This window comes from Periophthalmus magnuspinnatus, chromosome 9 (assembly GCF_009829125.3).
Source record: "Periophthalmus magnuspinnatus isolate fPerMag1 chromosome 9, fPerMag1.2.pri, whole genome shotgun sequence".
Lineage (NCBI taxonomy): Eukaryota > Metazoa > Chordata > Actinopteri > Gobiiformes > Gobiidae > Periophthalmus > Periophthalmus magnuspinnatus.
Window position 1 is genome coordinate 36,126,909 of NC_047134.1, and position 26,053 is coordinate 36,152,961.

The 26,053-nt window shown below is 45.8% G+C and overlaps 1 protein-coding gene across 2 annotated transcripts; it reads left to right on the plus strand.

The window, feature by feature from the left end:
* The first annotated feature begins 1,033 nt into the window (after positions 1-1,033).
* Positions 1,034-20,994, plus strand: LOC117376836 (disabled homolog 2-interacting protein-like). Of its 2 annotated transcripts, XM_033973380.2 has the most exons (19): positions 1,034-1,149; positions 2,767-2,902; positions 3,386-3,558; positions 4,427-4,611; positions 6,580-6,666; positions 7,047-7,252; positions 9,355-9,499; positions 11,604-11,748; positions 12,455-12,691; positions 13,059-13,248; positions 13,321-13,532; positions 15,286-15,377; positions 16,102-16,578; positions 17,709-17,926; positions 18,769-18,876; positions 18,996-19,118; positions 19,527-19,606; positions 20,204-20,291; positions 20,772-20,994. In XM_033973380.2, the coding sequence occupies exons 2-19, from the start codon at positions 2,774-2,776 to the stop codon at positions 20,946-20,948; spliced, it is 3,072 nt and encodes a 1,023-aa protein (XP_033829271.1). In that variant the 5' UTR covers positions 1,034-1,149; positions 2,767-2,773; the 3' UTR covers positions 20,949-20,994. The 2 variants fall into 2 exon arrangements, with proteins under 2 accessions (XP_033829271.1, XP_055080040.1); XM_055224065.1 differs by lacking the exons at positions 19,527-19,606; positions 20,204-20,291; positions 20,772-20,994 and having other exon boundaries at positions 1,040-1,149; positions 17,709-17,921; positions 18,996-19,071.
* Positions 20,995-26,053: the final 5,059 nt, after the last annotated feature.

Sequence of the window (26,053 nt, forward strand, 5' to 3'; positions counted from 1 at the left end):
AGGGGTGTGTGTGCATATATGTGTGTGTATGTCTGCATATGTGTGTATAGGTGTGTGTAGGGGTGTGTGTGCATATATGTGTGTGTATGTCTGCATATGTGTGTATAAATGGTAGGGGTGTGTAGGGGTGTGTGTGTGCATGTGTATGTGTGTGCATGCGTATATGTGTGTGTATGTCTGCGTATGTGTGTATAGACTGTATGTGTGTGTATGTGTGTGTGTATAGGTGTGTGTAGGGGTGTGCATGTATGTGTGTGTATCTGTGTGCATGTGTATATGTGTGTGTGTAGTCTATGGTGTAAACAGTGTAATCACACTCACACAGGTGAAATGTTATGCCCAAAGGCACGACAGTATTATGACCCCTGACCTCTGACCTCTGCAGGATTCCTTCAGTCATCGTCTCAAAAAATCTCTGCGAAGAACTCTCTCTCAGCCCAAACTCTGTCGCCACAGCAACAACACCCCCAGGTGAACTACACTACCCACAATCCTGTTCTCCTGTGTGTCAGATGCCCTCTCTGTGTGTCAGATGCCCTCTCTGTGTGTCAGATGCCCTCCCTGTGTGTCAGATGCCCTCTCTGTGTGTCAGATGCCCTCCCTGTGTGTCAGATGTGTGTCAGATGCCCTCTCTGTGTGTCAGATGCCCTCTCTGTGTGTCAGATGCCCTCCCTGTGCGTCAGATGCCCTCCCTGTGCGTCAGATGCCCTCCCTGTGCGTCAGATGCCCTCTCTGTGCGTCAGATGCCCTCTCTGTGTGTCAGATGCCCTCCCTGTGTGTCAGATGCCCTCTCTGTGTGTCAGATGCCCTTTCTGTGTGTTATTACAGCGGTTTGTTCAGCTCTGCTCGGGTTGAACCCGGTTTAGTCGCTTTAATCCCGGTGCGGGGCTCTTTAAAAATCCGGAGAGGAGGGGGCTGCGGCCGCTGAAGGAACGCGCTGCTCCGAGACACAACCGGCGCTAAAAAAAGCGCCAAAGCGGCTCACCGAACCGAACTCACGGGCCGGACCGGGACCAGTCCGGGTTTACAGCCATCTGATCCGGATCTGATCCGGATCTAGCCACACACGCACGCGCTTCAGACCGACTGCAGCGCGCACGCGTCGAATCCGGATCGAGTTTGGGTCGGTTCAGGGGAGGATGCGTCTCGGTGAGTTCGGTTCTTTGTTCTGTAAAAGACGATGATGCGAGGAGAAAAGGAGAAAGGGGAGGAGAGGAGGAAGAGAAGGAGGTAGAGGAGGAGGTAGAGGAGGAGAGAGGAGACGGAGGAGACGGAGGAGGGAGGGTAGGACGCGGAGGAGGGCGCTGCGCTCTGGGATGGAGCAGGTGCCTTTAGCGGCTAACAGAGCTGCTAAAGCGGAGCTAACGCGGTTTGAGCCTCAGAGCTGCGCTTTAGGACGCTTGTTTTGGCGCAGACACGTCCTCGCGCCTCTGTCCTGCCTCTGTCCTCGCGCCTCTGTCCTCCACGGGTCAGATTCCCGGAGCGGACTTGCAGGGAGCAGAATCCCGGGTCCAGAGGCCACGCGCTCCGAGCGGCTCTATTCATCCAGGCCACAGCTGCGCGTGAAACCAGACTTACCTCTCTAAACGTCTGCCCCGCTTTAATGTCCCTAAAGAGAAACGTGTCTCTGCATTTGACCCATCCCTCTGTGTCTGAGTTAAACCTGCATTTGACCCATCCCTCAGTGTCTGGGTTAAACCTGCATTTGACCCATCCTCCAGTGTTCCGTCAGGAGCCGAGGGACCCATCTCCAGATCTTGAGCTGGTCTTGGTCAGGACTTCACAGGGAGAACCCGCAAACTCCACACAGACACAGGGAGAACACGCAAACTGCACACAGACACAGAGAGAACACACAAACTCCACACAGACACAGGGAGAACATGCAAACTCCACACAGAGACAGAAAGAACATACAAACTCCACACAGACACAGGGAGAACATGCAAACTCCACACAGAGACAGAAAGAACATACAAACTCCACACAGACACAGGGAGTACGTCTCTGTTATTTATTGTGGCCAGGGGACTGGGACACTGTATCGTTTAAAGTAAATGTTACATCTGGGACATTGTTTTGGATTAATTTTGGTCAAAGTCATTAAAACTAGAAGTTCCCATGATGCACTTGGACCCTGATTAGCTTATGTAGCTGTAGCTGTTTATATATAACAGCTACAGCTATAGCTGTTTATGAGGGCCCATAGAGGACCTGTTTGTGGGGACCCATAGAGGACCTGTTTGTGGGGACCCATAGGGGACCTGTTTGTGAGGGCCCATAGAGGACCTGTTTGTGAGGGCCCATAGAGGACCTATTTGTGGGGACCCATAGAGGACCTGTTTGTGGGGACCCATAGAGGACCTGTTTGTGAGGACCCAGAGAGGACCTGTTTGTGAGGGCCCATAGAGGACCTGTTTGTGAGCTTAAGGTTAGAGCTTTCTGATTGGCTGTCAGGTGTATCACAGAGCTTTCTGATTGGCTCTCAGGTGTATCACAGAGCTTTCTGATTGGCTGTCAGGTGTGTCACAGAGCTTTCTGATTGGCTGTCAGGTGTATCACAGAGCTTTCTGATTGGCTCTCAGGTGTATCACAGAGCTTTCTGATTGGCTGTCAGGTGTATCACAGAGCTGTCTGATTGACTGACTGGTCCATCGGGGAGCTGAGCAGCAGATCCACATTTATTTGAGGCTGGACTACAAAACCCTTGAGGCACTTCCTGTTTCCCATGTAGATGTGTGAGGCACTTCCTGTTTCCCTGTGCAGGTGTGTGATGCGAGCGGTGGGTGGAGACTCGTTGCTAAGCACCGGCTCAGTGTCGTCTCTGGACCTCAGAATGGACCAATCAGTGATCATTAAACCAGTGCACTCGTCTTTGCTGGGGCAGGACTACTGCTTCGAAGTAAGGACACACACGTACATAACACACACACACATAACATACACACATACATAACACACACATACACACACATATATAACACGCACATACATAACACACATGTAACACACATATAACACGCACATACATAACACACATATATAACACAAGCACACTTATATAGCACACACACAAACATAACAGACACACACACATACATAACACGCACACACATACATAACACGCACACACATACATAACACGTACACACACATACATAACACACACATACACACACATATATAACACACACATACATAACACACATATGTAACACACACATATATAACACACACACACACATAGATATATACACACACAAATGCACACCTACAAATACATATATACATATACACCCACACAAACACACACACATACACAGATGTCTCTTCACTACAAACCTAAACCTACCCCCCCATTTTCTCCCCCCTCCCCTCTCCAAAGGTCACGACCTCTTCGGGCACTAAATGTTTCTCATGTCGCTCGGCCGCAGAGAGGGACAAATGGATGGAGAACCTGCGCCGGGCCGTTCTTCCCAACAAGGACAACATCAGAAGAACAGAGAACCTCCTCACACTGTGGGTCCTGGAGGGACGGGACCTAGGCCCAAAGAAGAGGTCTGGACCAGGACCAGACACGACCACGACCAGACCAGGACCAGACCAAGACCAGACAAGACTAGACCAGGACCAGACCAAGACCAGACAAGACTAGACCAGGACCAGACCAAGACCAGACCAAGACCAGACATGACCAGACCAGGACCAGACCAGGACCAGACCAGGACCAGACCAGGACCAGACCAGGACCAGACCAGGACCAGACCCAACCAGACTAGGACCAGACCAGGACCAGAGCAGGACCAGACCAAGACCAGATCAGGACCAAACCAGGACCAGACCAAGACCAGACCAGGACCAGACCAGGACCAGACCAGGACCAGACCAAGACCAGACAAGACTAGACCAGGAACAGACAAGACTAGACCAGGACCAGACCAAGACCAGACAAAGACCAGACATGACCAGACCAGGACCAGACCAGGACCAGACCAGGACCAGACCAGGACCAGACTAGGACCAGACCAGGACCAGAGCAGGACCAGACCAGAACCAGACCAAGACCAGATCAGGACCAAACCAGGACCAGACCAAGACCAGACCAGGACCAGACCAGACCAGACCAGACCAGGACCAGATCACGACCAGACCAGGACCAGAGCAAGACCAAACAAGACCGGATCAGGACCAGACCAGGAACCAACATGACCAAACCATGACCAAACCATGACCAGACAATGACCAGACCAGGACCAGACCAGGACCAGACCAGGACCAGACCAGGACCAGACCAGGAAAACAAACCCAAATTTATAACATGACTAGAACAGGGCTATAACAGGTCTATAAGAGGTCAAGGTCTATAACAGGACTTTAAGAGGACTTTAACATTACTATAGCAGGTTTAAAGTGGTCTTCTCTACAGGTACTTTGTGGAGGTGTGCTTGGATGACTGTCTGTACGCTCGTACTTCGTGTAAGTCCAGGACCGATAACGTCTTCTGGGGAGAGCGGTTTGACTTTAGTGCGCTCCCATCGATTGGTGCCATCACACTGCACCTGTACAAAGAGACCAACCCGAAACGCCGCAAAGACAAGTCCAGCTACGTGGGTGCGTCACATTCACACAGTTAAACCTGTTGTATTAAAGGTACAAGTTTAAACTCCATGGAGACCAGCAGGTGGCAGCGTGGGTATATCATTTTGAACTATAAAAGCTCCTATATTACACAAACGGACTCTGTGAGCTCCATGTTGTAATGCTGTTCCCTTCTCATGTTAAACTCCGCCATGGCTGCCCTTTGTCCGGGAACAGGTCAGACTTACTGCCAGCAATGCGAACACAGCTCCTGCTCTGGTCATACAGGGACCGGACAGCCCTTAGCAAAGGGGGCCTCGGACCCCATACTCCAGGAGGACCCCCGGGGGGGGGGGCACGATGAGGGACACAGTTGAATGCCTCACATGTGGACTACTTGGGCAAACTCCCCTGAACCCTTGAGCACTCGATGGAGAGTATAGAACTGGTCCAGTGTTCCAAAAACCATGTTGTTCCTCCTAAATCCAAGGTTCAACTACTGGTTCGATTCTCCTCTCCAGCCCCTGGAATAGACCTTACCCAGAAGGCTGAGGAGTTTGATTCCCCTGTAGTTGAAACACACCCGCTGGTCTCACTTCATAAACAGAGTGACCACCACCTCGGTCTGGCAGTCCAGCGGCACTGTCCCCGACCGCCACGTGTTGTTGCAGAGACGTGTTAGCCAAGACAGCCCCACAACATCCAGAGACTTAAGACACTCAGGATAGATCTCATCCTCCACTGGAGGATTAACCACTTCAGTGACTTCAGCCAGGTTCACCTCTGAGACCATAGGGTGCTGGATGAGTCTGCCTCTGAGTCCTCAGTCTCTGCTTCCTCCTCTGAAGTTGTGAAAGTGGCATTGAGGAAATTCTGAAAGTATTCCTTCCACCATTTGTCAACAGTCCCGGTTGAGGTCAAGAGCTCTCCACCCGCACTGTCAACAGTGTTGGCGAAGCACTGCTTTCCCCACCTGAGGCGTCAGACGGTTTGCCAGAATCTCTTTCAGGCTGTCCGACAGTCCTCCATGGCCTCCCTGAACTCCTCCCAACTCTTGTCTCTGTGAACAGCACGCTTTGCCCGCAGTTTAAGCCTAATGGCATCGCTTACTTTCAGTATCCACCACTGGGTTCGGGGGTTGCTGCTGCAACAAGCACTGCAGACCTTACGAACACAGCTATGAGGGCTGCATCGACAATAGAGGTGGAGAACTTAGCCCACTTGAAATCCATGTCCTGGACCCTCTCGTTCACCAGGGTGGACACGTGGCGGCTGAGTTGTGAGGCTATAAGCCCACACTAGCTCGCCGCAGAGAAATGAAATCCAGCCTCTCTCAGGAGTTGGATTCCAGAATCCAAGCTCTGCGTGGAGTTGAGGCTGACTATATCTAGTTGGTAACGCTCAACTCCCCTTCACCCTCAGCGAGGTGACATTCCATGTCCCCAGAGCCAGTCTCCTTGTCCGGAGAGCCCTTCATCAACGCCTCCGCCTTCTTCTGCTGCCCAGATCTATCTGCAACGGCCCCTCAGGGACCCTAACCCTAACCACTAGGCGCTCGCTGTTGAGCACCCACTTGTCCCGATAATGCCAATCTAGGCGATATAGCTGTCCTTGATTACTCATCATGAGAGGCTGAACTGCTCTTTGTCCGACCCGTCCCCCAGGACCTTTTTGTCATGAGTGACCCTGCCAGGGGGATGAAGTCCCTGACAATATAACTCCCAGGATCATTCAGATGTTCAAACCCTTCACCACGTTAAGGTGGCGGTTCAAGGAGAGCACTTAAACATTATTATTATTATTATTATAATACGCCTCACTTGGGAGGTGTTCCGGGCACGTCCCACCGGGAGGAGGCCCTGGGGAAGACCCAGGACACGCTGGAGGGATTATGTCCCTCGGCTGGCCTGGGAACACCTCGGGATCGGGATGGATATTATTATTATTACTATTATTGTTATAGAATGATATGTTCCTCTAAAGCCTCCAATTTGTTCTCAGGCCTCGTCAATATCAGCGTCAGCGCTCTGATTGGACGACAGGTTCAGGAGCGATGGTACCAACTGAGCACGCCCAGCTCCAGCAGAGGTGAGATCAGACCAGGACTAAATTGAGACTTGTGGATTAAGACTAGTGGGAACATTTATTTAAAGGCATAAAATTACACTATAGTTAATACTATACAGTTCATATGATTGGGATTACTTCAGAACTATTGAAAAGAGACAAAAATATTAAACTAAATTAAAAGTAGTAACAAAAGTATAGGGGTGTGTATGTTTTTGTGTGTGTCTCTGCTTGTGTGTGTGTGTGTGTGTGGTTACTGTGGTATTTACAACCCTAATAGTGCCTGATTGTTCTGAAGTTGATATTTAACAAGCACAAAAACAAAACTAAAGTCAGGGAAGTTAGGAAAAACCCCCAGAGGGTTGGGGTTAAGTCTGACCCGGTCCCTGCCTCTGCTCCAGGGAAGTCCGGCCCAGCGCTCCGAGTCCGGGTCCAGTTCCAGTCTGTAGTGGTTCTGCCGATGGAGCAATACAAAGAGTTTGCTGAGTGGATCAGCGCCAACTACCTGCGACTGTGCGGAACTCTAGAGTCCAACCTGAGTCTGCGCTCCAAAGACGAGATCTCTGCCGCTCTGGTGCACATCCTACACAGCACCGGCAAGGCCAAGGTGAAAACCAGGACTAAACCAGGACTAAACCATGTGTGAAAACAGGTCTGAAATAGGACTAAACCAGGTCTGAAACAGGACTAAACCAGGACTAAACCAGATCTGAAACAGGTTTGAAACAAGATTAAACAAGGTCTGAAACAGGACTAAACCAGCTTTGAAATAGGACTAAACCAGGTCTGAAAGAGATCTGAAACAGGACTAAACCAGGTCTGAAACAGAACTAAACCAGGTCTGACAAAACTAGACCAGGTCTGAACCAGGTCTGAACCAGGACTAAACCAGGACTAAACCAGGACTAAACCAGGTTTGAACCAGAACTCAACCAGGACTAAACCATGTCTGAAACACGTCTGAAACAGTACTAAATGAGAAGCGAAACAGGACTAAATCAGGACTAAACATCGACTAAATCAGGTCTGAAAGAGGACTAAACTAGGACTAAACCAGGTTTGAACCAGAACTCAACCAGGACTAAACCATGTCTGAAACACGTCTGAAACAGTACTAAATGAGGAGCGAAACAGGACTAAATCAGGACTAAACATCGACTAAATCAGGTCTGAACCAGGACTAAACCAGGACTAAACCAGGTTTGAACCAGAACTCAACCAGGACTAAACCATGTCTGAAACACGTCTGAAACAGTACTAAATGAGGAGCGAAACAGGACTAAATCAGGACTAAACATCGACTAAATCAGGTCTGAAAGAGGACTAAACCAGGACTAAACTAAGTCTGAAACAGGTCTGAAGCAGGACTAAACCAGGTCTGAAACAGGACTAAACAAGGTCTAAACCAGGACTAAACCAGGACTAAACTACGACTAAACCAGGTCTGAAACAGGACTGAACCAGGCCACCTTTCTCCAGTGGAGAACCATGCCCTTGGATTTGGAGGAGCTGATTTTCATCCCAGCTGCTTCACACTGGCCTGCTATCTGCCCCCAGTTCTGAGACGTCGACTATAACTACACGGCTCCTCCTGAATCCGAGGTTCAACTACTGGTCGGATTTTCCTGTCCAGCCCCTGTGATAGACCTTACCGGGAAGGCTGAGGAGTGTGATTCTCCTGTAGTTAGAACGCACCCTCTGTTCCCACCACCCCATCTGCCAGTCTAGAAGCACTGTCTCCAACTGCCACATGGTGTTGTAGAGACGTGTCAGCCAAGACCCACAACATCCAGAGACTTAAGATACTCAGGAGCCACCAAGGAACTTTATCCATCTCAGTGACTTCAGCCAGGGTGATGGATGAGTTCACTTCCAAGTCCACAGTCTCTGATTCCTCCTCTGAAGACCTGACGGTGGCATTGAGGATATCCTCAAAGTATTCCTTCCATTGTCCCCCTTACAACATCCCTGGTCAAAATCAGAAGCTCTTCACCTGCACTGTAAACAGTGTTGGTGAAACAGTGCTTCCCCCTCCTGAGGCATCAGATGGTTTGCCAGAATTTCTTTGAGGCCAAGCTATACTCCTCCCTGCCCTCCCTGAACTCCTCCTAACCCGGAGTTTTTACCTCTGCAACCACATGAGCCGCTGCATAATTGTTCCGCCCATACTCGTCAGCTGCCTCAGGAGTCTCACAAGCCAACAAGGCTCGATAGGACTCCTTCTTCAGCATGACGGCATCCCTTACCTCCGGCATCCACCACCGGGTTCAGGGATTGCCACTGCGACAGGCACCAGAGACCCTGCGACCACAGATATGAGGGAACAACAGAGACGCACAACAACAGAGACACAGGAAATGGTCCACTTGTATTCGTGTCCCCAGCTTCCCCCGTGATCTCGATGAAGCTCTCATAGAGGTGTCAGTTAAAGACCCCACTAACAGAGGGCTCCCCCAGACTTTCCCAACAGACCCTCACAGTATGCTTGGGTCTGCCAGGTCTGTCCGGCTTCCTCCTCCGCCAGCGGATCCAACTCACCACCAGGTGGTAATCGGTTGTCAGCTCTGCCCCTCTCTTCACCCATGTCCAAGACACACAGCTGGAGGTCAGATGACATGGCAACAAAGTTGATCATCGACCTCTGATCTTTAAGACATTCTGAGCATTGGCTGTTTTCTGACCACACTCTCTTCTGATTGGTTGTTTCAGGACTTCCTGACTGACCTCATGATGGCGGAAGTGGACCGTTGCCGTGACAATGATCAGCTGATCTTTCGAGAAAACACGCTGGCAACAAAAAGCATCGAAGAATATCTGAAACTGATCGGACACAAATACCTCCAGGACGCGCTGGGTCTGTATCAGAGCGGACCAATGTGTGTTCAAATAGAGCCGCTACACTGAGCTGGGCCTAAAGGACTAAAGGGGAAAGTGAGAGGGAGGAGGAGCAGGGTCTGCAGGACTAAAGAGGAGAGTGAGGGGGAGGAGGGGTCTGCAGGACTAAAGAGGAGAGTGAGGGGGAGGAAGGGTCTGCAGGACTAAAGAAGAGAGTGAGGGGGAGGAGGGGTCTGCAGGACTAAAGAGGAGAGTGAGGGGGAGGAGGGGTCTGCAGGACTAAAGAGGAGAGTGAGGGGGAGGAGGGGTCTGCAGGACTAAAGAGGAGAGTGAGAGGGAGGAGGGGTCTGCAGGACTAAAGAGGAGAGTGAGAGGGAGGAGGGGTCTGCAGGACTAAAGAGGAGAGTGAGGGGGAGGAGGGGTCTGCAGGACTAAAGAGGAGAGTGAGGGGGAGGAGGGGTCTGCAGGACTAAAGAGGAGAGTGAGGGGGAGGAGGGGTCTGCAGGACTAAAGAGGAGAGTGAGGGGGAGGAGGGGTCTGCAGGACTAAAGGGGAGTGTGAGGGAGAGGAGGGGTCTGCAGGATTAAAGGGGAGTGTGAGGAGGAGGGGTGAGTTCTAGAGGACTATAAGGGAGAGTAAGGAGGGGTGAGGTCTGCAGGACTAAATCGGACAGTGAGGTTGAGGAGGGGTGGGGTCTGCCGGACTAAAGGGGACAGTGAGGCAGAGGAGGGATGGGGTCTGGAGGACAAAAGGGGAAAGGAGGGGCGGGAGGCATCGCAGAGGACAGTGGAGACAGATAAAACTTTTTACAAAGTTTACATATATATATATATATACACTATAAAAAGACACATACACTCTGGCATGAAATCAGACTAAACTTTTCCTGTTTTAGGTGAATTAGGATTAACTAAATTATTTCTCTTTGTTAATGCCAGAATCATGAGAGACTGATTTTTTTTTTAACTTTTTCATGACTCTTCAAAGTCAGAAGTTTACATACAGTAAAATTACTATGACTTTAAACAATTTGAGAAAACCCAGAAGATAATGTCATGTCTTTGGAAGCTTCTGATTGGTTTATTGACCTAATTTGAGTTAATTAGAGACACATGTGAAATACGCTGCATCTTTTTGTAACATCATGAGAAAGTCAAAAGAAATCAGCCAAGGTATCAGGAAGAGAACTGTGGACTTGCACAAGTCTGGTTCATCCTTGGTGCAATTTCCAAATGCCTGAAGGGGCCCCGTTCATCTGTTCAGACTATGATACACAAGTATAAAGACTATGGGAATGTCCAGCCATCACACCACTCAGGAAGCAGACAGGTTCTGTGTCCCAGAGATGAATGAGCTTTGGTCCAAAATTTGTAGATCAACCCAAGAGCAAAAGTAAAAAAAAAAAAAACCTTGTAAAGACGCTGCTGAAGCTGTAAGAGTGTGTCATTGTCCACAGTGAAATGAGTACTGTACCAACATGGGCTGATAGGACACTCTGCAGGAAGAAGCCATTACTGTAAAAGAAACAAAAGAGCCAGATTACAGTTTGCAAATGCACACAGAGACAACTGTTTGGCCATAATGAACATTGTTACGTTTGAAGGAAAAAGGAGAAGCTTGCAAACCTCAGAACACCATCCCAACTGTGAAATATGGGGGGGGCAGCATCATGTTGTGGTGCACTTCACAGAATAGATGGCATCATGAGGAAAGAACATTATGTGGAAATACCGAAGCAGCATCTTAAGACATCAGCCAGGAAGTTAAAGCTTGGGCACAAATGGGTCACCCTAACCCTTCAAATGGACAGTGACTTGAAGCACACTGCCAAACTCCTGTCAACTATTGTGAGAAGCTTGTGGAAGGATATCCAAAACATTTGACCCAAGTTACAGTTTAAAGGCAATGGGGCCAAATACTAATGAAACGTATGTAAACTTCTAACTGAACTTCTGTTGAAGAAAGTCATGAAAAATTGTATAAAAAAATCCTTCTCTCATTATTCTGCCATTTAGCAAATAGAAATAATTTTGGTAATGAGAATTGACCTGAAACAGGTAGATTAATGTGTTTTTGACCAAAAAGCTGTTGTGTCACGTTGGTGTTGACGTCTCTGGTCTCAGGTGAGTTCGTGAAGGCTCTGTATGAGTCAGATGAAAACTGCGAGGTGGATCCTTCTCGCTGTTCAACCTCCGACCTCCAAGAACATCAGGCCAACCTTCGCATGTGCTGCGAGCTAGCCTTCTGCAAAATCCTCGACTCCTACAGGTAAAGTCCCACATCGTCCCCCCTTTACCCTCAGGCCTACAGGTGAAGTCCTACAGGTACAGATCCTATGCGCCTACCTTACCTTCAGGGCTACAGGTGAAGTACTACACATTCAGATCTTCAGGTTGAGCATGCCTAACCCTTAGGCCACAGGTGAAGTCCTACAGGTAAAGTCATACACATACAGAGCTACAGATAGAGCATAGCTAACGCTCAGGCTTACTGGTGAAGTCCTACAGGTGAAGTTCTACACATGCTGATCTACAGGTGGAGCACGCCTAACCCTCAGGGCTACAGGTGGAGTCCTACAGGTAAAGTCATACATATACAGAGCTAGAGTTTGTTCTGTGACTACTTTCGGTTCCTTGGCTTTAAATGTGTCAGTGAGCCAATACATACACCACACTGGTTTATCAGCAGAGGTGCTCACGCATCACGACTGCTCTGTACAAACAAATACTTATCATGTTTAACATAGGCCTACATGTGTCGAAAGCATCATGTTTAACATAGGTCTACATGGGTAAACAGCATAATTTTAACATAGGCTTACATGTTTAACATCGGCCTACATGTATCAAACGGCATCATGTTTAACATAGGCCTACATGTGTCAAACAGTATCATGTTTAACATAACATACCAACTCTTTAATACCCCATAGAAGTAAAAAAAAAAAAACCCTCTTTAAACTGTGCTGTTTCAGGGTATTCCCGAGGGAGTTGAAGGAGGTGTTTTGTTCATGGAAGGAGGAGTGTGTGTCTCGAGGGCGTGGGGACATTTCTGAGCGTCTCATCACGGCATCTCTGTTCCTGCGCTTCCTGTGTCCTGCGGTCATGTCCCCGTCGCTCTTCCAGCTTTGCTCTGAGTATCCTGACGACCGTACAGCACGCACCTTGACTCTTATCGCCAAGGTCATCCAGAACCTCGCCAACTTCAGCAAGTACGAGACACCTGTGCATATGTGTGCACGCGTGTGTGCGCACCCGTGTGTATGTATGTAGGGGTGTGTGTGTGTGTGTGTATCTGTGTGTGTGTGTTTGTATGTATGTACCTATGCATGCGTGTGTGTGTATGTATGTGAGTGCGTGTGTGTGTGTATCTGTGGGGGTGTGTTTGTATGTATGTCCCTATGCATGCGTATGTGTGTGTGTGTGTCTGTGTGTGCACGTGTGGAGACACGTCTGTATACGTGTGTGGTCTGGTTCTGGTTTGGTCCTGGTCTGGTTCTGGTTTGGTCCTGGTCTGGTTCTGGTTTGGTTCTGGTCCTATTCTGGTCCTGGTCTGATCCTAGTCTGGTCCTGGTGTAGGTTTGGGTCTAAGGAGGACTACATGGTTTTCATGAATGACTTTGTGGAGCGGCAGTGGAGCGCGATGCAGAGGTTTGTCCAGGAAATCTCGAGTCTTGAGTCTCTGAACCAGGGACAAGGCTTCGAGGGATACATCGACCTGGGACGAGAACTTTCCACTCTGCACAGCCTCCTCAGCCAACTGGACCAGGTGGGAGGGCATCTGACACACAGGGAGGGCATGTGACTTACAGAGAGTGTATCTGACAGTCTCTTTTCTCAGTCTCTTCTGGTGAAGCTGCCTCCTCTGCCGAGGATCATCCGAGAGCTCTCATTGGCCCTCGCTAACCCTGGAGGCATAGTTTCTGCTGCGGGGGGCGGGGTTACAGCAGGAATGGGTGTGGCCAGTCCAGAGCCTCAGCGAATCGCATCACCTCCTCCAATGTCCCCGCCCCTAACAAATGTCAACCCCTCAGTGGGTGCCCTGGAAGCCGGGTAAGAACCAGGACCTGATCCATTCTGGATCTGAACCTGTCTAGATCTGAACCGGTCTAGATCTGAATTGGTTCCGATCCCAGACCCATGCGCTCCACATTAGCCAGTTACAACCATTTTCCACAGTAAACAGGGCCAAGAAAAGCGTTTGGAGACAGATGATGAGGTATTAATTTATTTTGAAAGAAAACTGCATCTGGTTCATCATCTTGATGGATTCACTCCCATTACATCTGTTTTCAAGCACGTTTTTCAATAAAAATGAAGTTGTATTTAGTATGTATGTCTTATCTATTTTTACAGCGTATTTAATGATTGCAAGAGCGGGGTGGGTTGTATAAATAAATTTTGCTGTATGGAGCAGGGCGGATTGGGACGGGGCAGGTTGTTTAAATAGATCCATCTGTGTAGCTCCTCCCTGAGCGGGGTTAGGGTGAGACCACAGTGGCGAATTACTTAGTCTTTGTCAGGGGTCGGCAACCCGCGGCTCAGGAGCCGCATTTGGCTCTTTCAGCCTTATACTGCGGCTCTGCGTGGCTTGGGAAAATAAATTTTAAGTATTTAATTGAAGTGTATTTTATTTGTGTTAGCTCTTGTTTGTTGTAGTTTAAATTTGAAGATTATTATGATCTTAAAATAAAGTTATATTTTCTTATTTTTCCTTGCTCAAAATAAGCGCCACATTCGCGGAACAATGTTAAAAAAAAAACACGTCTCACGTCTCACAGACACTGACACACACACAGACACTGACACACAGACACACACACAGACACACACACAGACACACACAGCTCACAGTCCTGTGTAAAGAGCCCTGGTTTTCAGACGCTGTGTGCACAGGGGTCAGGAGCAGCTTTGGCCCGTCCCTAATGACACACTAATAAGCTCGTCCATAGATTTATCATGAAAATCCTGCTGGAAATCGCCACAGAAATCTATTTGATGTAGTAGCAAGTTTATTATCTGCTCTTGTCTCCGCGATGACGTATCACGTATAATCAGACATGTCGCTCAAAAGTAGAGCCACAAGCGAGTGAAAATGAGCCAAAACAAAAGTCTTTGGAGAGATTTTAACAAAGGGGAAAAGGACAACTGAGGAGCCAGAAGAGGAGACTACGACCTCCAAGAAAAAGAAAGCTAAATTTAACAGACAATACCTACTTAAAATCTGGGTTTGTCTCTGCAGGTGAGTCTCACGCGCAGAGTCTCTGCGTAATATGTGGGAAAAGCAAATGAGGCAATGAAACCTTCAAAACTGCTTTGGCACATGGAGAATAAGCACCTGGGATTAAATGATACGCCTTTAGAGTTTTTTTGAAAGAAACTGCTGAGCAGAGTAGACATAATCACATAATCAGCGCAGAGCTCACACTGATGCAGCGTTTGGTGAGTTGTATTTTTTTATGCACTTAACTTATTTTTGCCGTATTTATCTGCCACGTGTAGAAGGTCCGTGAAAATAAAACCTACATTATTCCGTTACATTATTATTATTATTATACAGTGTTATCTTCATTTTAGATGTCAAAAAGTATTTGCGGCTCCCAGTGTTTTATTTTACGTGGAAAGTGGGTCCAAATGGCTCTTTGCGTGTTAAAGGTTGCCGACCCCTGGTCTATGTGAATATGTTTGAAATGGAACCGAGATATTAGATATTTTTAATTTGTTCATTTTAATTTGAAAATAAATCATGTGTAACCCAAAATGGTATAGAGGAGGATCTGAACCGGTTTTTGGTGGGTCTTTTCAGATTGGTGGACTTCACTCGACTGCCGTCTCCGACTCCAGAAAACAAAGAGCTGTTTTTTGTGACCAAAGGCTCCAGTCTGCAGCCGGCCTCAGGTCAGTGCACACACAGACACATACATACATACACACGTACACACACGCACACACCCCGACACATACATACATACACACACACACATACACATGTACACACACATAAATACATACACACGCACACCACACACAGACATGCACACACATACTCATGCACACACATGTACACATATACACACACATACATACACATGTACACACAAACATACACATACTGTACATGTTCACACACATGCCCACGCAGTATAGTCTGCACTTACCTACTTACCCTAACCCTACTGACTCTAACTCTACTGATCCTAACTCCTAACCCTACTGACCTTAATCATACTGACCCTAACCCAACTGATCCTAACCTCTAACCTTTCTGACTCTAACCCTACTGATCCTAACCTTACTGACACTAACCATTAACCTTACTGACCCTAACCTTATGACCTTAACCCCGCTGGCCTTAACCCCTAAACCTACTAACCCTACTGACTCTAACCCTTATGACCTTAACCCTACCTGCCTTAACCCCTAATCCTACTTATCTTAACCTTACTGATCCTAACTCTACTGACATTAACCCCTAACCCTACTGACTCTAACCCTTATGACCTTAACCCCTAATCCTACTGACCTTAGTCGTACTGATCCTAACCCTACTATCTGTCTGTCTATCTGTTTATCTATCTATTTATTATTATTATTATTATTCAAAATGCCTTTTGTATGACAGGTCTGAGGATGTCACCGAGCTCATCCTATTCAGACCCAAATGAAGCTAACGATGCTAATGAGGCTAACATTGACGATGCTGCTCTTGACTCCGCCACCGGAGATGAACTGGATGACGAGGGGGCGTGGCGTCGTGCGGGGCTCCTCCCCCTTTCCTTTCAGAACCCAGTGTATCACATGACCACACCATCTCCGCGGCAACCGTCCAGTGAGGCCACACCTCTGGACCTGTCCCAGGATACTGCCACTAAACCCGCCTTCCTCACGCAGATGTCCGATCCCGCCCACTTCCCCACTGACCCTGCCCCTTTCCAGAAACCCCTCCCAGACCCCACCCCTTTCCAGAAGCCCCACCAAGACCCCTCCCCTTTCCAGAAGCCCCTCCCAGACCCCACCCCTTTCCAGAAGCCTCTCCCAGAGCGACTCTCAAGCTCGAGCAGTGGAGATGAGTTCAGAGCCACAGATGCCCCACTCACAGGTAAGACATAGGGTTATGTAGCAGGACCATGGGTAAAAATGAAGCTAACGACACACGCTAACCCAAACTCTTAGGTTATTAGTGTGTAACCATAACTTTTAGGTTATTAGTGACTAACCCTAATACTTAGGTTATTAGTGAATAACCCTAACTTTTAGGTTTTAAGTGTGTAACACTAACCCTTAGGTTATTAGTTAATTTTACAGACCTAACGTGCCTTGAGTCCCTGGCTGACTAAAATGGTTGTGGCTCTGATTCTTGATTCCTGTGATTATTATTTTCTAAAAGCCGCATAAAAATTATGTAGAAAATAAAAAATTCAATCTTAGGAATTACAAATGTTTCAGAAAGAACAGAGGCAGGAGCAGGAACGAGCGAGAGCAGGAATCTGGAAGGTGGCAAAAATCCAATGAGTAACAGGCAGACAGGTAACAAAAATGCAAAAACTAAGCTGGAGCATCACGTTGACACGTGGACGATCTGGCACCAAGTGTCTTCTCCCCGCTCCTCTTATCCACGGCAGGTGGTGATGATTACCCAGATGGGACACAGGTGTGCGCGGGAGGAGCCGAGAGTTCCGCCCAGCTCCAGGTTCAGGCAGGTGAGGGAGGGGGGAGTGCACACAGGGAGGCAGAACAGGAGCAGAGATACACACGCCTCATGACAAGTATTAGTGTAACAGTATATAGTAACAGTAGTATTAGTAGTGTAACAGTATATAGTAACAGTAGTATTAGTAGTGTAACAGTATATAGTAACAGTAGTATTAGTAGTGTAACAGTATATAGTAACAGTAGTATTAGTAGTGTAACAGTATATAGTAACAGTAGTATTAGTAGTGTAACAGTATATAGTAGCAGTAGTATTAGTAGTGTAACAGTATATAGTAACAGTAGTATTAGTAGTGTAACAGTATATAGTAGCAGTAGTATTAGTAGTATAACAGTATATAGTAACAGTAATATTAGCAGTGTAACAGTATATAGTAGCAGTAGTATTAGTAGTGTAACAGTATATAGTAACAGTAGTATTAGTAGTGTAACAGTATATAGTAGCAGTAGTATTAGTAGTATAACAGTATATAGTAACAGTAATATTAGCAGTATAAATAATTTATTTTCTTTGTTCAGGCGGCACTCGGCAGACCGGACCACAGCGCCGCATTGATCAACCTCCTCCTGCGGCACCTCCTCGTGGTCGGACTCCACCCACTGTCCTGACGAGTTCCGCCCATTACCCTCGCCCCGCCTCCGGGAGTATGATGTCATCGAGCCCTGATTGGCCGAGCTCCAGACTACGACAGACGTCTTCCTCGTCAAAAGGAGACAGCCCCGAGAAGCAGCGTAAGGTAATAATCAAAAAACTAAAAGAGTGTGCTCCAAATGAAGCTCATCGAGGCTAGAGGTTATAGCAGCTAATCTGCAACCAGGGAACATATTTGTAAATCTGACCCTGAAACCAAAGAACCTATCAGGAGCGAAGCTGGTACAGTCCCCTTCCCGCCCTCTCTGCTGGTTTAGCAGGGGGTGGGGGCTTAGCAACATGGCTATCAATCAACTTGTTGCTAACGCTAGCAGCAGAAAGAAGGCACCTGATTTGTCTGTTATTAATGTTCATACCTTGATTTACAGACACAATAGTGAAATAAAAAAACCCAGGATCATGTAGAGCGGATTAATACGAACATTTTAAGACCAAAATGATGAGTCTGACAGCAGCAATTACAAAGAGAAGGGACACTGTTTTTACGCAGAAAGTGAATTGGAGCCAGAGTCGATGGAGCTTGAAGTGCCCCCAAGATCACTTCCTGTTTGGAACATAGCACCTGTCCATTTATATATACAGTCTATGGTATAAGTTCATAAATATTTAAGGAAATATTTAAAACTAATGTTTTTATTGTTATCTCTCAGTTAACACAGCCTCCTCCCCTGTCAACTCAACTCTTGTTGACACCTGTCAATCATCTGGTATCATTTGCTTTTACACTTTATTCCATGAAAACATCATCAGGCAGTGACAGGTGACACTCTGATCCATGTGAAATCAAAGTTAGATTAGTCCATACGCAGATTGTACACCTAGACTCTTCTCATTCCTCCTCTGTCATCCTCTCTGGTCCTGGTCTGGTCCTGGTCTTGTTCTGGTCTGGTTCTGATCATGGTCTAGTTCTGGTTCTGGTCTGTGCAGGCACCCTCTCCTTGTGCTTTGGACCGGACCGCTGCGTGGCTCCTGAATATGAACTCATCATATGGAGAAACAGAAGAGGAGCGGCATGAGGACGCCACCATTGAGAAGGTCTCCCCCTCCCTAGATGCCTCCTCTCTCTTATCTTCCTCTTCTCCTTTCTCTCCTCTCTCCTCTCCTACTCTCTCCTCTTCTCCTCTTTTATTCTCACTTGTATATTTTCTTTTCAGTACCAGCAGGAGATCCTTGCTCTCCAGGAGAAGTTGAGGGTGGCGGCTCTACGTGAAGAAGAATGTGAATCTCGACTTTTGGTTCAAGACCAGCAGAACCAGCGCATGCTTCAGGAATACCAGGTACAAGTCCACACCATCTGTAGGAACATGTTCACAAGAGCTGTGTTTTATATTTCACTCATGAATATAATGCAGTTTGCAGCCTAAATAGGCTCTGCAATGTTTGCGTCAAGCGAGGGGTTTGAACCGATGAGCTATGGATCAGAGGGTGTGTGCTGAGCTACTGTCACCTACAGTCTAGTGTAAAACTGCTGACGTGTAAAACTGCTACTGGTTAATAAACATATGTATGTATCTCTGTTAGGGTTAGAGTTAGCCTAACTTCTAACCCCTGACCTTGACCCTAATCCTAACCTCTAATTTATCGCCCTAACCCTAACCTAATCCTAACCCCTGACTCTCATGTTCATGTTTTTCTGTTATGTCTAACAGTCTCTGTCACGGTTTGCTCCTGTTTTTCTGTCTCAGGTTCGGTTGGAGGACACAGAGAGTCGTCTGCGGAGGCTGCAGGATGATAAGGATTTACAGATGAACAGTATCATAACCCGGTAAAACCCTAAACTCTCACAGTGAATCCTCTAAACCCTAACCCACTAATCCCCCAATCCCTAACACACTAACCCCCTAAACCCTAACACACTACACCCCTAAACCCTAACACACTGAGCCCCTAATCTCTCAGCCTCTGTCCTGTTATGGTTTTCACTTTGCAACTGAGACTCAGGGTTAGGGCTGCAAGAGCCGCAAGAGCCACAAGAGCCACAAGAGCCACAAGAGCCACAAGAGCTACACGAGCCACAAGAGATACAAGAGACACAAAAGACACAAAAGTTAAATACTCAAGGGACACAAGTGTCAGAGCCACAAGGGCCACAACAGACACATGAGCCACAAGAGTCAGAGCCACAAGACACACAAGAGCCATAAGAGACAAGAGTCGCTAGAGCCACAGCATAAACAGCAATACAGTGGTGTCAGTTTCTATGAAAATAGAGCTGAGAAGATTCAATAGAAATTCTAAACAAATTCATGCAGTTTCCAGTGTGAGATTTGACCCCACATCTGCAGAGAGGGCAGTTTGACCTCACACTGGAGAGGGGCAGTTTGACCCCACACCTGGAGAGTTACCTGTGGTTCTTGTTCAGGTTGATGGCCGTGGAGGAGGAGCTGAAAAAAGACCACTCTGACATGCAGGCTGTAGTCGATTCCAAACAGAAGATCATTGAAGCCCAGGTAAATCAAGACTACACTATGACTAAATAAGGACTAGACCAGGACTGAATCAGTAAGGGTGCACCGATACCAATACTGGTATCAAATATCAGCTCTGATACTGAAAAATACGTGGGATATGGTTTTGCTTCCATTATATCGGTTCAACCAATGTCCTGGTTTCAGTGGATGTAGGAAGTTTATTTACAGGCTGATTTTGGCCTACAGTGTCTCATAATATTTGACCTTTTCTTCATCCAAAGATGTTCAGTCTGATGTGAAGGAGAAATAACACTTACAGAACATGATTGGATCTGTGGAATCAGCACACTGTGTTTTAATGAAATAAGAGCCATTCTCTGTCCCTATACTGGTATTGATTCATATCAGGTATCAGCAGATACTTAAAGTAATAGCATCAGTATTGGTACCAGAGCTGAAAAAAGCTGGATCGGTGCTTCTCTCTGAAACAGGACTAAGCAGTTCCACCTTTGCTCTCAGGAAAAGCGCATCTTGAGTCTGGATGCGGCAAACACTCGTCTGATGGCGGCTCTGACGCAGCTGAAGGAACGCTACGCTGTGACATCTCGCAACGGACTGTCGCCTAGCAACACCTCTTCCCTCCAGATTACAGAGAATGGAGAGTTTCGGACCAACCCAGGACTAAACCAGGACTAAAGCAGGACTAAACCAAGACTGAACCAAGGATCAAACCAAGTACTAAACCAAGACTGAATCAAGGACTGAACCAATGATCATACCAAGGACTAAACCAAGACTGAATCAAGGATCAAACGAAGGACTAAACCAAGACTGAACTAAGACTGAACCAAGGACTGAACCAGTGATCAAACCAAGGACTAAGCTAAGACTGAATCAACAATCAAACCAAAGACTAACCTAAGACTAAACCAACAATCAAACCAAGGACTAAACCAAGACTGAACTAACACTGAACCAAGGATTGAACGAAGGATCAAACTAGGGCTCAAACCAAGGACTACACCAGGACTGAACCAGGACTCAACCAAGGACTGAAGCAAGGATCAAACTAAGGATCAAACCAAGGACTAAACCAGGACTGAACCAGGACCAGAACAGGGACTTGTAAATGAGTGTAAATAGCATTATGTTGTGTTTGTAGGATCCGTCTTCTACTGTTTAATATTTATTAATTATTTATTGATAAGCTTCTGTAACCATGGATACGACACAACAGTATCACTGTTCTCAGATGTTTAATGTGAATAAAATTATGTAAAAAATCATACGTTTGAGTGTAGCTCATCTGTGTAGGGTTCTCTACATGCAGGGATCTGATTGGCCAGAGCCTTCTCTACATGCAGGGCTGTGATTGGTCAGAAGGTTTCTACATTCAGAGCTGTCATTGGTCAGAGACTTTTCTATATGCAGGGCTGTGATTGATTAGGTCTTCCTCAAACATCTGAAAATGTGTGGCACAGAAGTCCATGACACAGCAAATGCTTTGTTATTTTGTTTTCAAAACTGAAAGTAAAATAAACAATTGACAAAAATGTCCTTCAGTCATAATAATTTGGGGATTTTAACACTGCGACAATAACAACAACAATAATAATAACAACAAAAACTGCAAGCAGTGATAAAGGACACTCGCAACCCTTGCAACCGCAGAAGACACAGTGGGAGAGCTGCATATCAAACTTGGCTTGACATGTGATTCAATACTTCCAGGGTCAAGCTGGATAAATATGTCGAATTGCCGCAGCGATAGAGCAACTTTAATAACTTTAACTAGAGGAGAGACACCAGTTGACCCGTGATAGTAACCTATCAAAACCCTGTTACCCCACAAGGTTGGATGACGTCCAGTTGTGAAAAGTGCTAGGAAGTGTGAGGACTTACCGTACTGAGAGGGAGTTCTGTTAAGTTGTTCTCCTAACTGTTACCAACTAACAATTAACTAAGAATAAGGAGATCTTGTACTGAGGCAAAAAATGAGATGCAGTCAGTAAATGCCTTTTTTGGGGTGTTTATTGCGCTCACGGACCACTATGCAGTAGCGTAAATGTAACTAGTGACACGGCATGAAAGCAGTAGCCAGCCTTGACCCTCGCGTTAGCATGTGAAGACAGGCAGCCTGAGTTGAGCTGTTTGCTACGTCCGGTGTTATGAGTCATGCAATACAACCAGACAGAGATTGGACACCCTGCAGCCTGGTCAAGGCAAACAGTAGTTTTTCAGTAAGTGAGAGTACGTACTGCCCCTCATCAAAGAAGATCTCCTGCCGCTTTTAAAAATGCACAGCTTATAAACAGTTACAAGGGACTTTCCACGTTACAAATACGGTCATGACATACTTTACAAATATGGTCATAAGGTACCTCCCTCAATTACAAATATGGTCAGTTCCTGTGCGCTCAGTGAACTGAGACTTGTGAACTCTACTTGCACTCATGTGAACTTTAGCTGAACTTTGTGACCGCAACTTGAACTTCATGAACTTAATTTGAATTTTCTTGACTTGACTAAAACTGTAAAAAAATTGTTAGCAACATCAAATGATGAGTATAACTTCTTGACATAATTTTGTTGTCTCCTTGTTATTTCAAGCACTAAGCAAAAATGAAAAATAAAAGTAAAACCAAAGTCTTTAAAATGACATTCTATTGTTTTCCTAATATTTTTAGCTACTTTAAGTATTATTAAACAGTGTGATGTCACGTTCACGCACCCTCTGGCGGCCTCTGCTGGTGAATAGCGGGATCCTTCAACAGTAACTTTGACAGATAGAATTTTAATCCCCACACCATTCTGTCCAGCTCATCAAAATACATAGAGGCTACATTCGGCTTGTTTGAATCCAATGACGTTTGCAAAAGTTACAGGATTTTTTATGCTTTCAAAATGGCCACTTTGTTAAGAGCTCATTATGACCACACCCTGAGAATTATGTAATAAAAAAAAAAAAAATTGTTATTATTATTTGTCTTGGGCAAATGGACATCTTTTCTCTTTGCATAGCCTTGGCAGCCACAATCAATATCAATCAACACAATGATACAAGATAAAAATAAAAATAAACAAAAACAGACAAGCAAAACACACACAAAAAAGGGTATCTCCGATTGCCTTACCCAAGAGTGTTGTATTTTGTGCTCTCTTCTTAGCAGTTATGCCTTCTTGGCAATTTCAGCATTTCTCCTCGTCAGGTGGTGGTTTATGAAGACGTTCGTTCCTTTTAATTTCCGTCCTTGTTTCAGAAGTGCGAGCTTGTTTTTCGGTTGACGAACCGCACGATGACGGCTGGTGATCTCCCATTTCCAGTGGGCAGTCGATGGCAGGCCTCGATGTCTTCCAGGTCCATCTCTACCCCCCTGCCATGGAGGTAGGATGCCACCTGTTGCTCCACCGAGTGTGTCTCCTGCTCACTGGGCTCCTCGCTGTCTGTGGCCACCGTGCGGGCATACGAGCAAGGCTTGATCTTTATTCTGGTGATTACCACATCATTCACGTGAGTGTATTGCTCCAGATCGTCCACTCGCTTCTCCAACTCCAAAATCCGCCGGTCCTTTTCCTGGTTCTGTTTCATAGTTTCTTTACCTCCTCGATCAACTCCATCAATTTCCCCTGTTGGTCTCGAACAGTGATTTTTTAAACATTTTCGCTTAGGGAATCGATCGAACTTTTCAAGTCTTCAAATTCTTCCGCCGTTGGGCTCTTTTTCGGAGGCATCCTGCTAATGGACTAAGAGGGCCAGCGACGCGCTGGATATGTGGCCACTAGCTGTCTGTTTTTATTTGCCGGTAAACAGCTAGCTGTTTTTAGCGCAAGCTTGACGCTTGCTGTGCCAAAATAGCCGTCACGCAAAAGTCCACACAATAATCACGGCCGTATCACACAAACCTAGCTGTGTCTTTTCGGTGCCGATAAATCCAAGCCATAGCAAGTGATACATTCCAGATAGTAACACTTTTTGGCCACGAGACAACAGCGTTGCGTTTAACAACTTTTGACCCCAGATATGTCCTGATGATACTGGCTAAGTCTGGAGTCTGTTGGATAAAAACCTTAGGTAAATATCCGATCCTCACACCCATCGTATTGTTCTCGCAGCTCCAGTGTGGGTGCCCAGTCTCTGTCCCATTAGTAAAAGTCCTGCTGGGGTCCTCACTCCCAACACTGTATGGGCCCCGACAACCGCCCTCTTCTCTCTCAGGGCCTGCTGTTGTCCCCCAGGGGCCTGGCGGAGAAACGCAGCCGATGGGAAAGGTCTCTGAGACCCACCCTTCACCTCTACACAAAAAAACCACAAAACACATACAAGCATATAAGGTCTTATGTGCTCTTGAGAAAATACAGATTTACTTCAAAATGTGTACCACAGATAGATTACTGTGTGTCAAAATGGTGGAGTCATAGGGTCAAAACACCACTGTTTCTGTCAATTGATTCTAGTAGCGTTGTGAATTTCAAACTGGGTTTTGATACTAAAGTATTATAATACCGTTAATACCATTTACGGTGAAGATAAAACATGCTCCTTTTAAATCATTTTAGTCATAGAATGTCATTTTTCCATAAAGCATAACAATACTTTTTTTATTTTAGCATGAGGTTTTATAGTATTTGTTCTGATGAAGCTCAAAATGTACTAAAACTGTTGAGGAAAGCTCAAACTGTTAATGCCAGCCTTTACAGCACTGAGACAGGTATCTAGTTTTGGTACTAGTTTTAGTTTTAATTATTATCTGATTTTCAATTATTTTGACAACCCTAGATTTAAGTAAACTAAGTCTTCATTCATTTTTGTTTCAAAGGAGAAGTGGGCGGATTATTGAAATTTTAATAGTGTTGTGAATTGTCTTTTAAATATAGAGTTTATAATTTTTTCAAACTATAAAAAATCAAAACAAAAATAATAAGGGAATAAAGTGAACAATAGATTATTTGACAGTAATTCCACATACAGTGGTGTTAATGAAGTAGTCACTAAGCCAGAAACTCTGCATTATAAATTAACCTTTTGTTGTGGAATTTCTAATAGTAAAAACCTTAAAAATATAATCCCAAAAAGACCAATTTAAATAGGCAGTTTATAGTCTGTGCAGGCTAGCCTCATCTGGGGGCAATTAATAATAATAATATAATAATACATTTTATTTATAGAGTGCCTTTCTGGGCACTCAAGGTCACCTTACATACAATATATATACATATACAGACAGTTAAAATCAACATTTATGAATTACTATGGAACTAAGGATGCAGATAGGGTTATATAAACACACAGTGTCCAAAGTAATGCACAGAGACACAACAAAAAAGCAACACAAGAAATGAATGCTCTATCTGATCTTACTGGTCTTGAAACAACAACAACAAGTCAAACAGGTCAAATCAATCAGTAAAAACATAAGAGTAGGCAGTAAAAATAAAATAAAATAAATGTTTGGTCAGTTTGCTTTCAACATTTAACCACTTACCATTCCTGGTCAATTTGGTGAAACTTTGTTCTTACCTCTCCAAAATGATCATCATTATTGAACCCTCAGTAGCATATACACAAATTTGGGGTCTTTGTAAAGGTAACACCCAATAGTTTTACCCACAGGTGTCAGAATCACTGTAATTGTGTTGCCTTTAAGGCATTTGGTTTAATAAATAAGTGTATATGTTTAAAATGTATTAAAAAGCTAAAATAATGGTTCTATAATAATTTATAAATATTTTGCACAATTATTTCATTATTGATTGTAGTTTAGGTTAAAAAATATTGCGGGATATTTCCACTTCCGGTTTTA

Excerpts from the sequence above, each read along its gene's own strand:
- LOC117376836 (XM_033973380.2), top strand. The coding sequence starts at position 2,774 with ATGCGAGCGGTGGGTGGAGACTCGTTGCTAAGCACCGGCTCAGTGTCG. Across the intron at positions 7,253-9,354 it reads ACAGCACCGGCAAGGCCAAG|GACTTCCTGACTGACCTCAT; the intron begins GTGAAAACCAGG and ends TGGTTGTTTCAG. Across the intron at positions 11,749-12,454 it reads AAAATCCTCGACTCCTACAG|GGTATTCCCGAGGGAGTTGA; the intron begins GTAAAGTCCCAC and ends GTGCTGTTTCAG.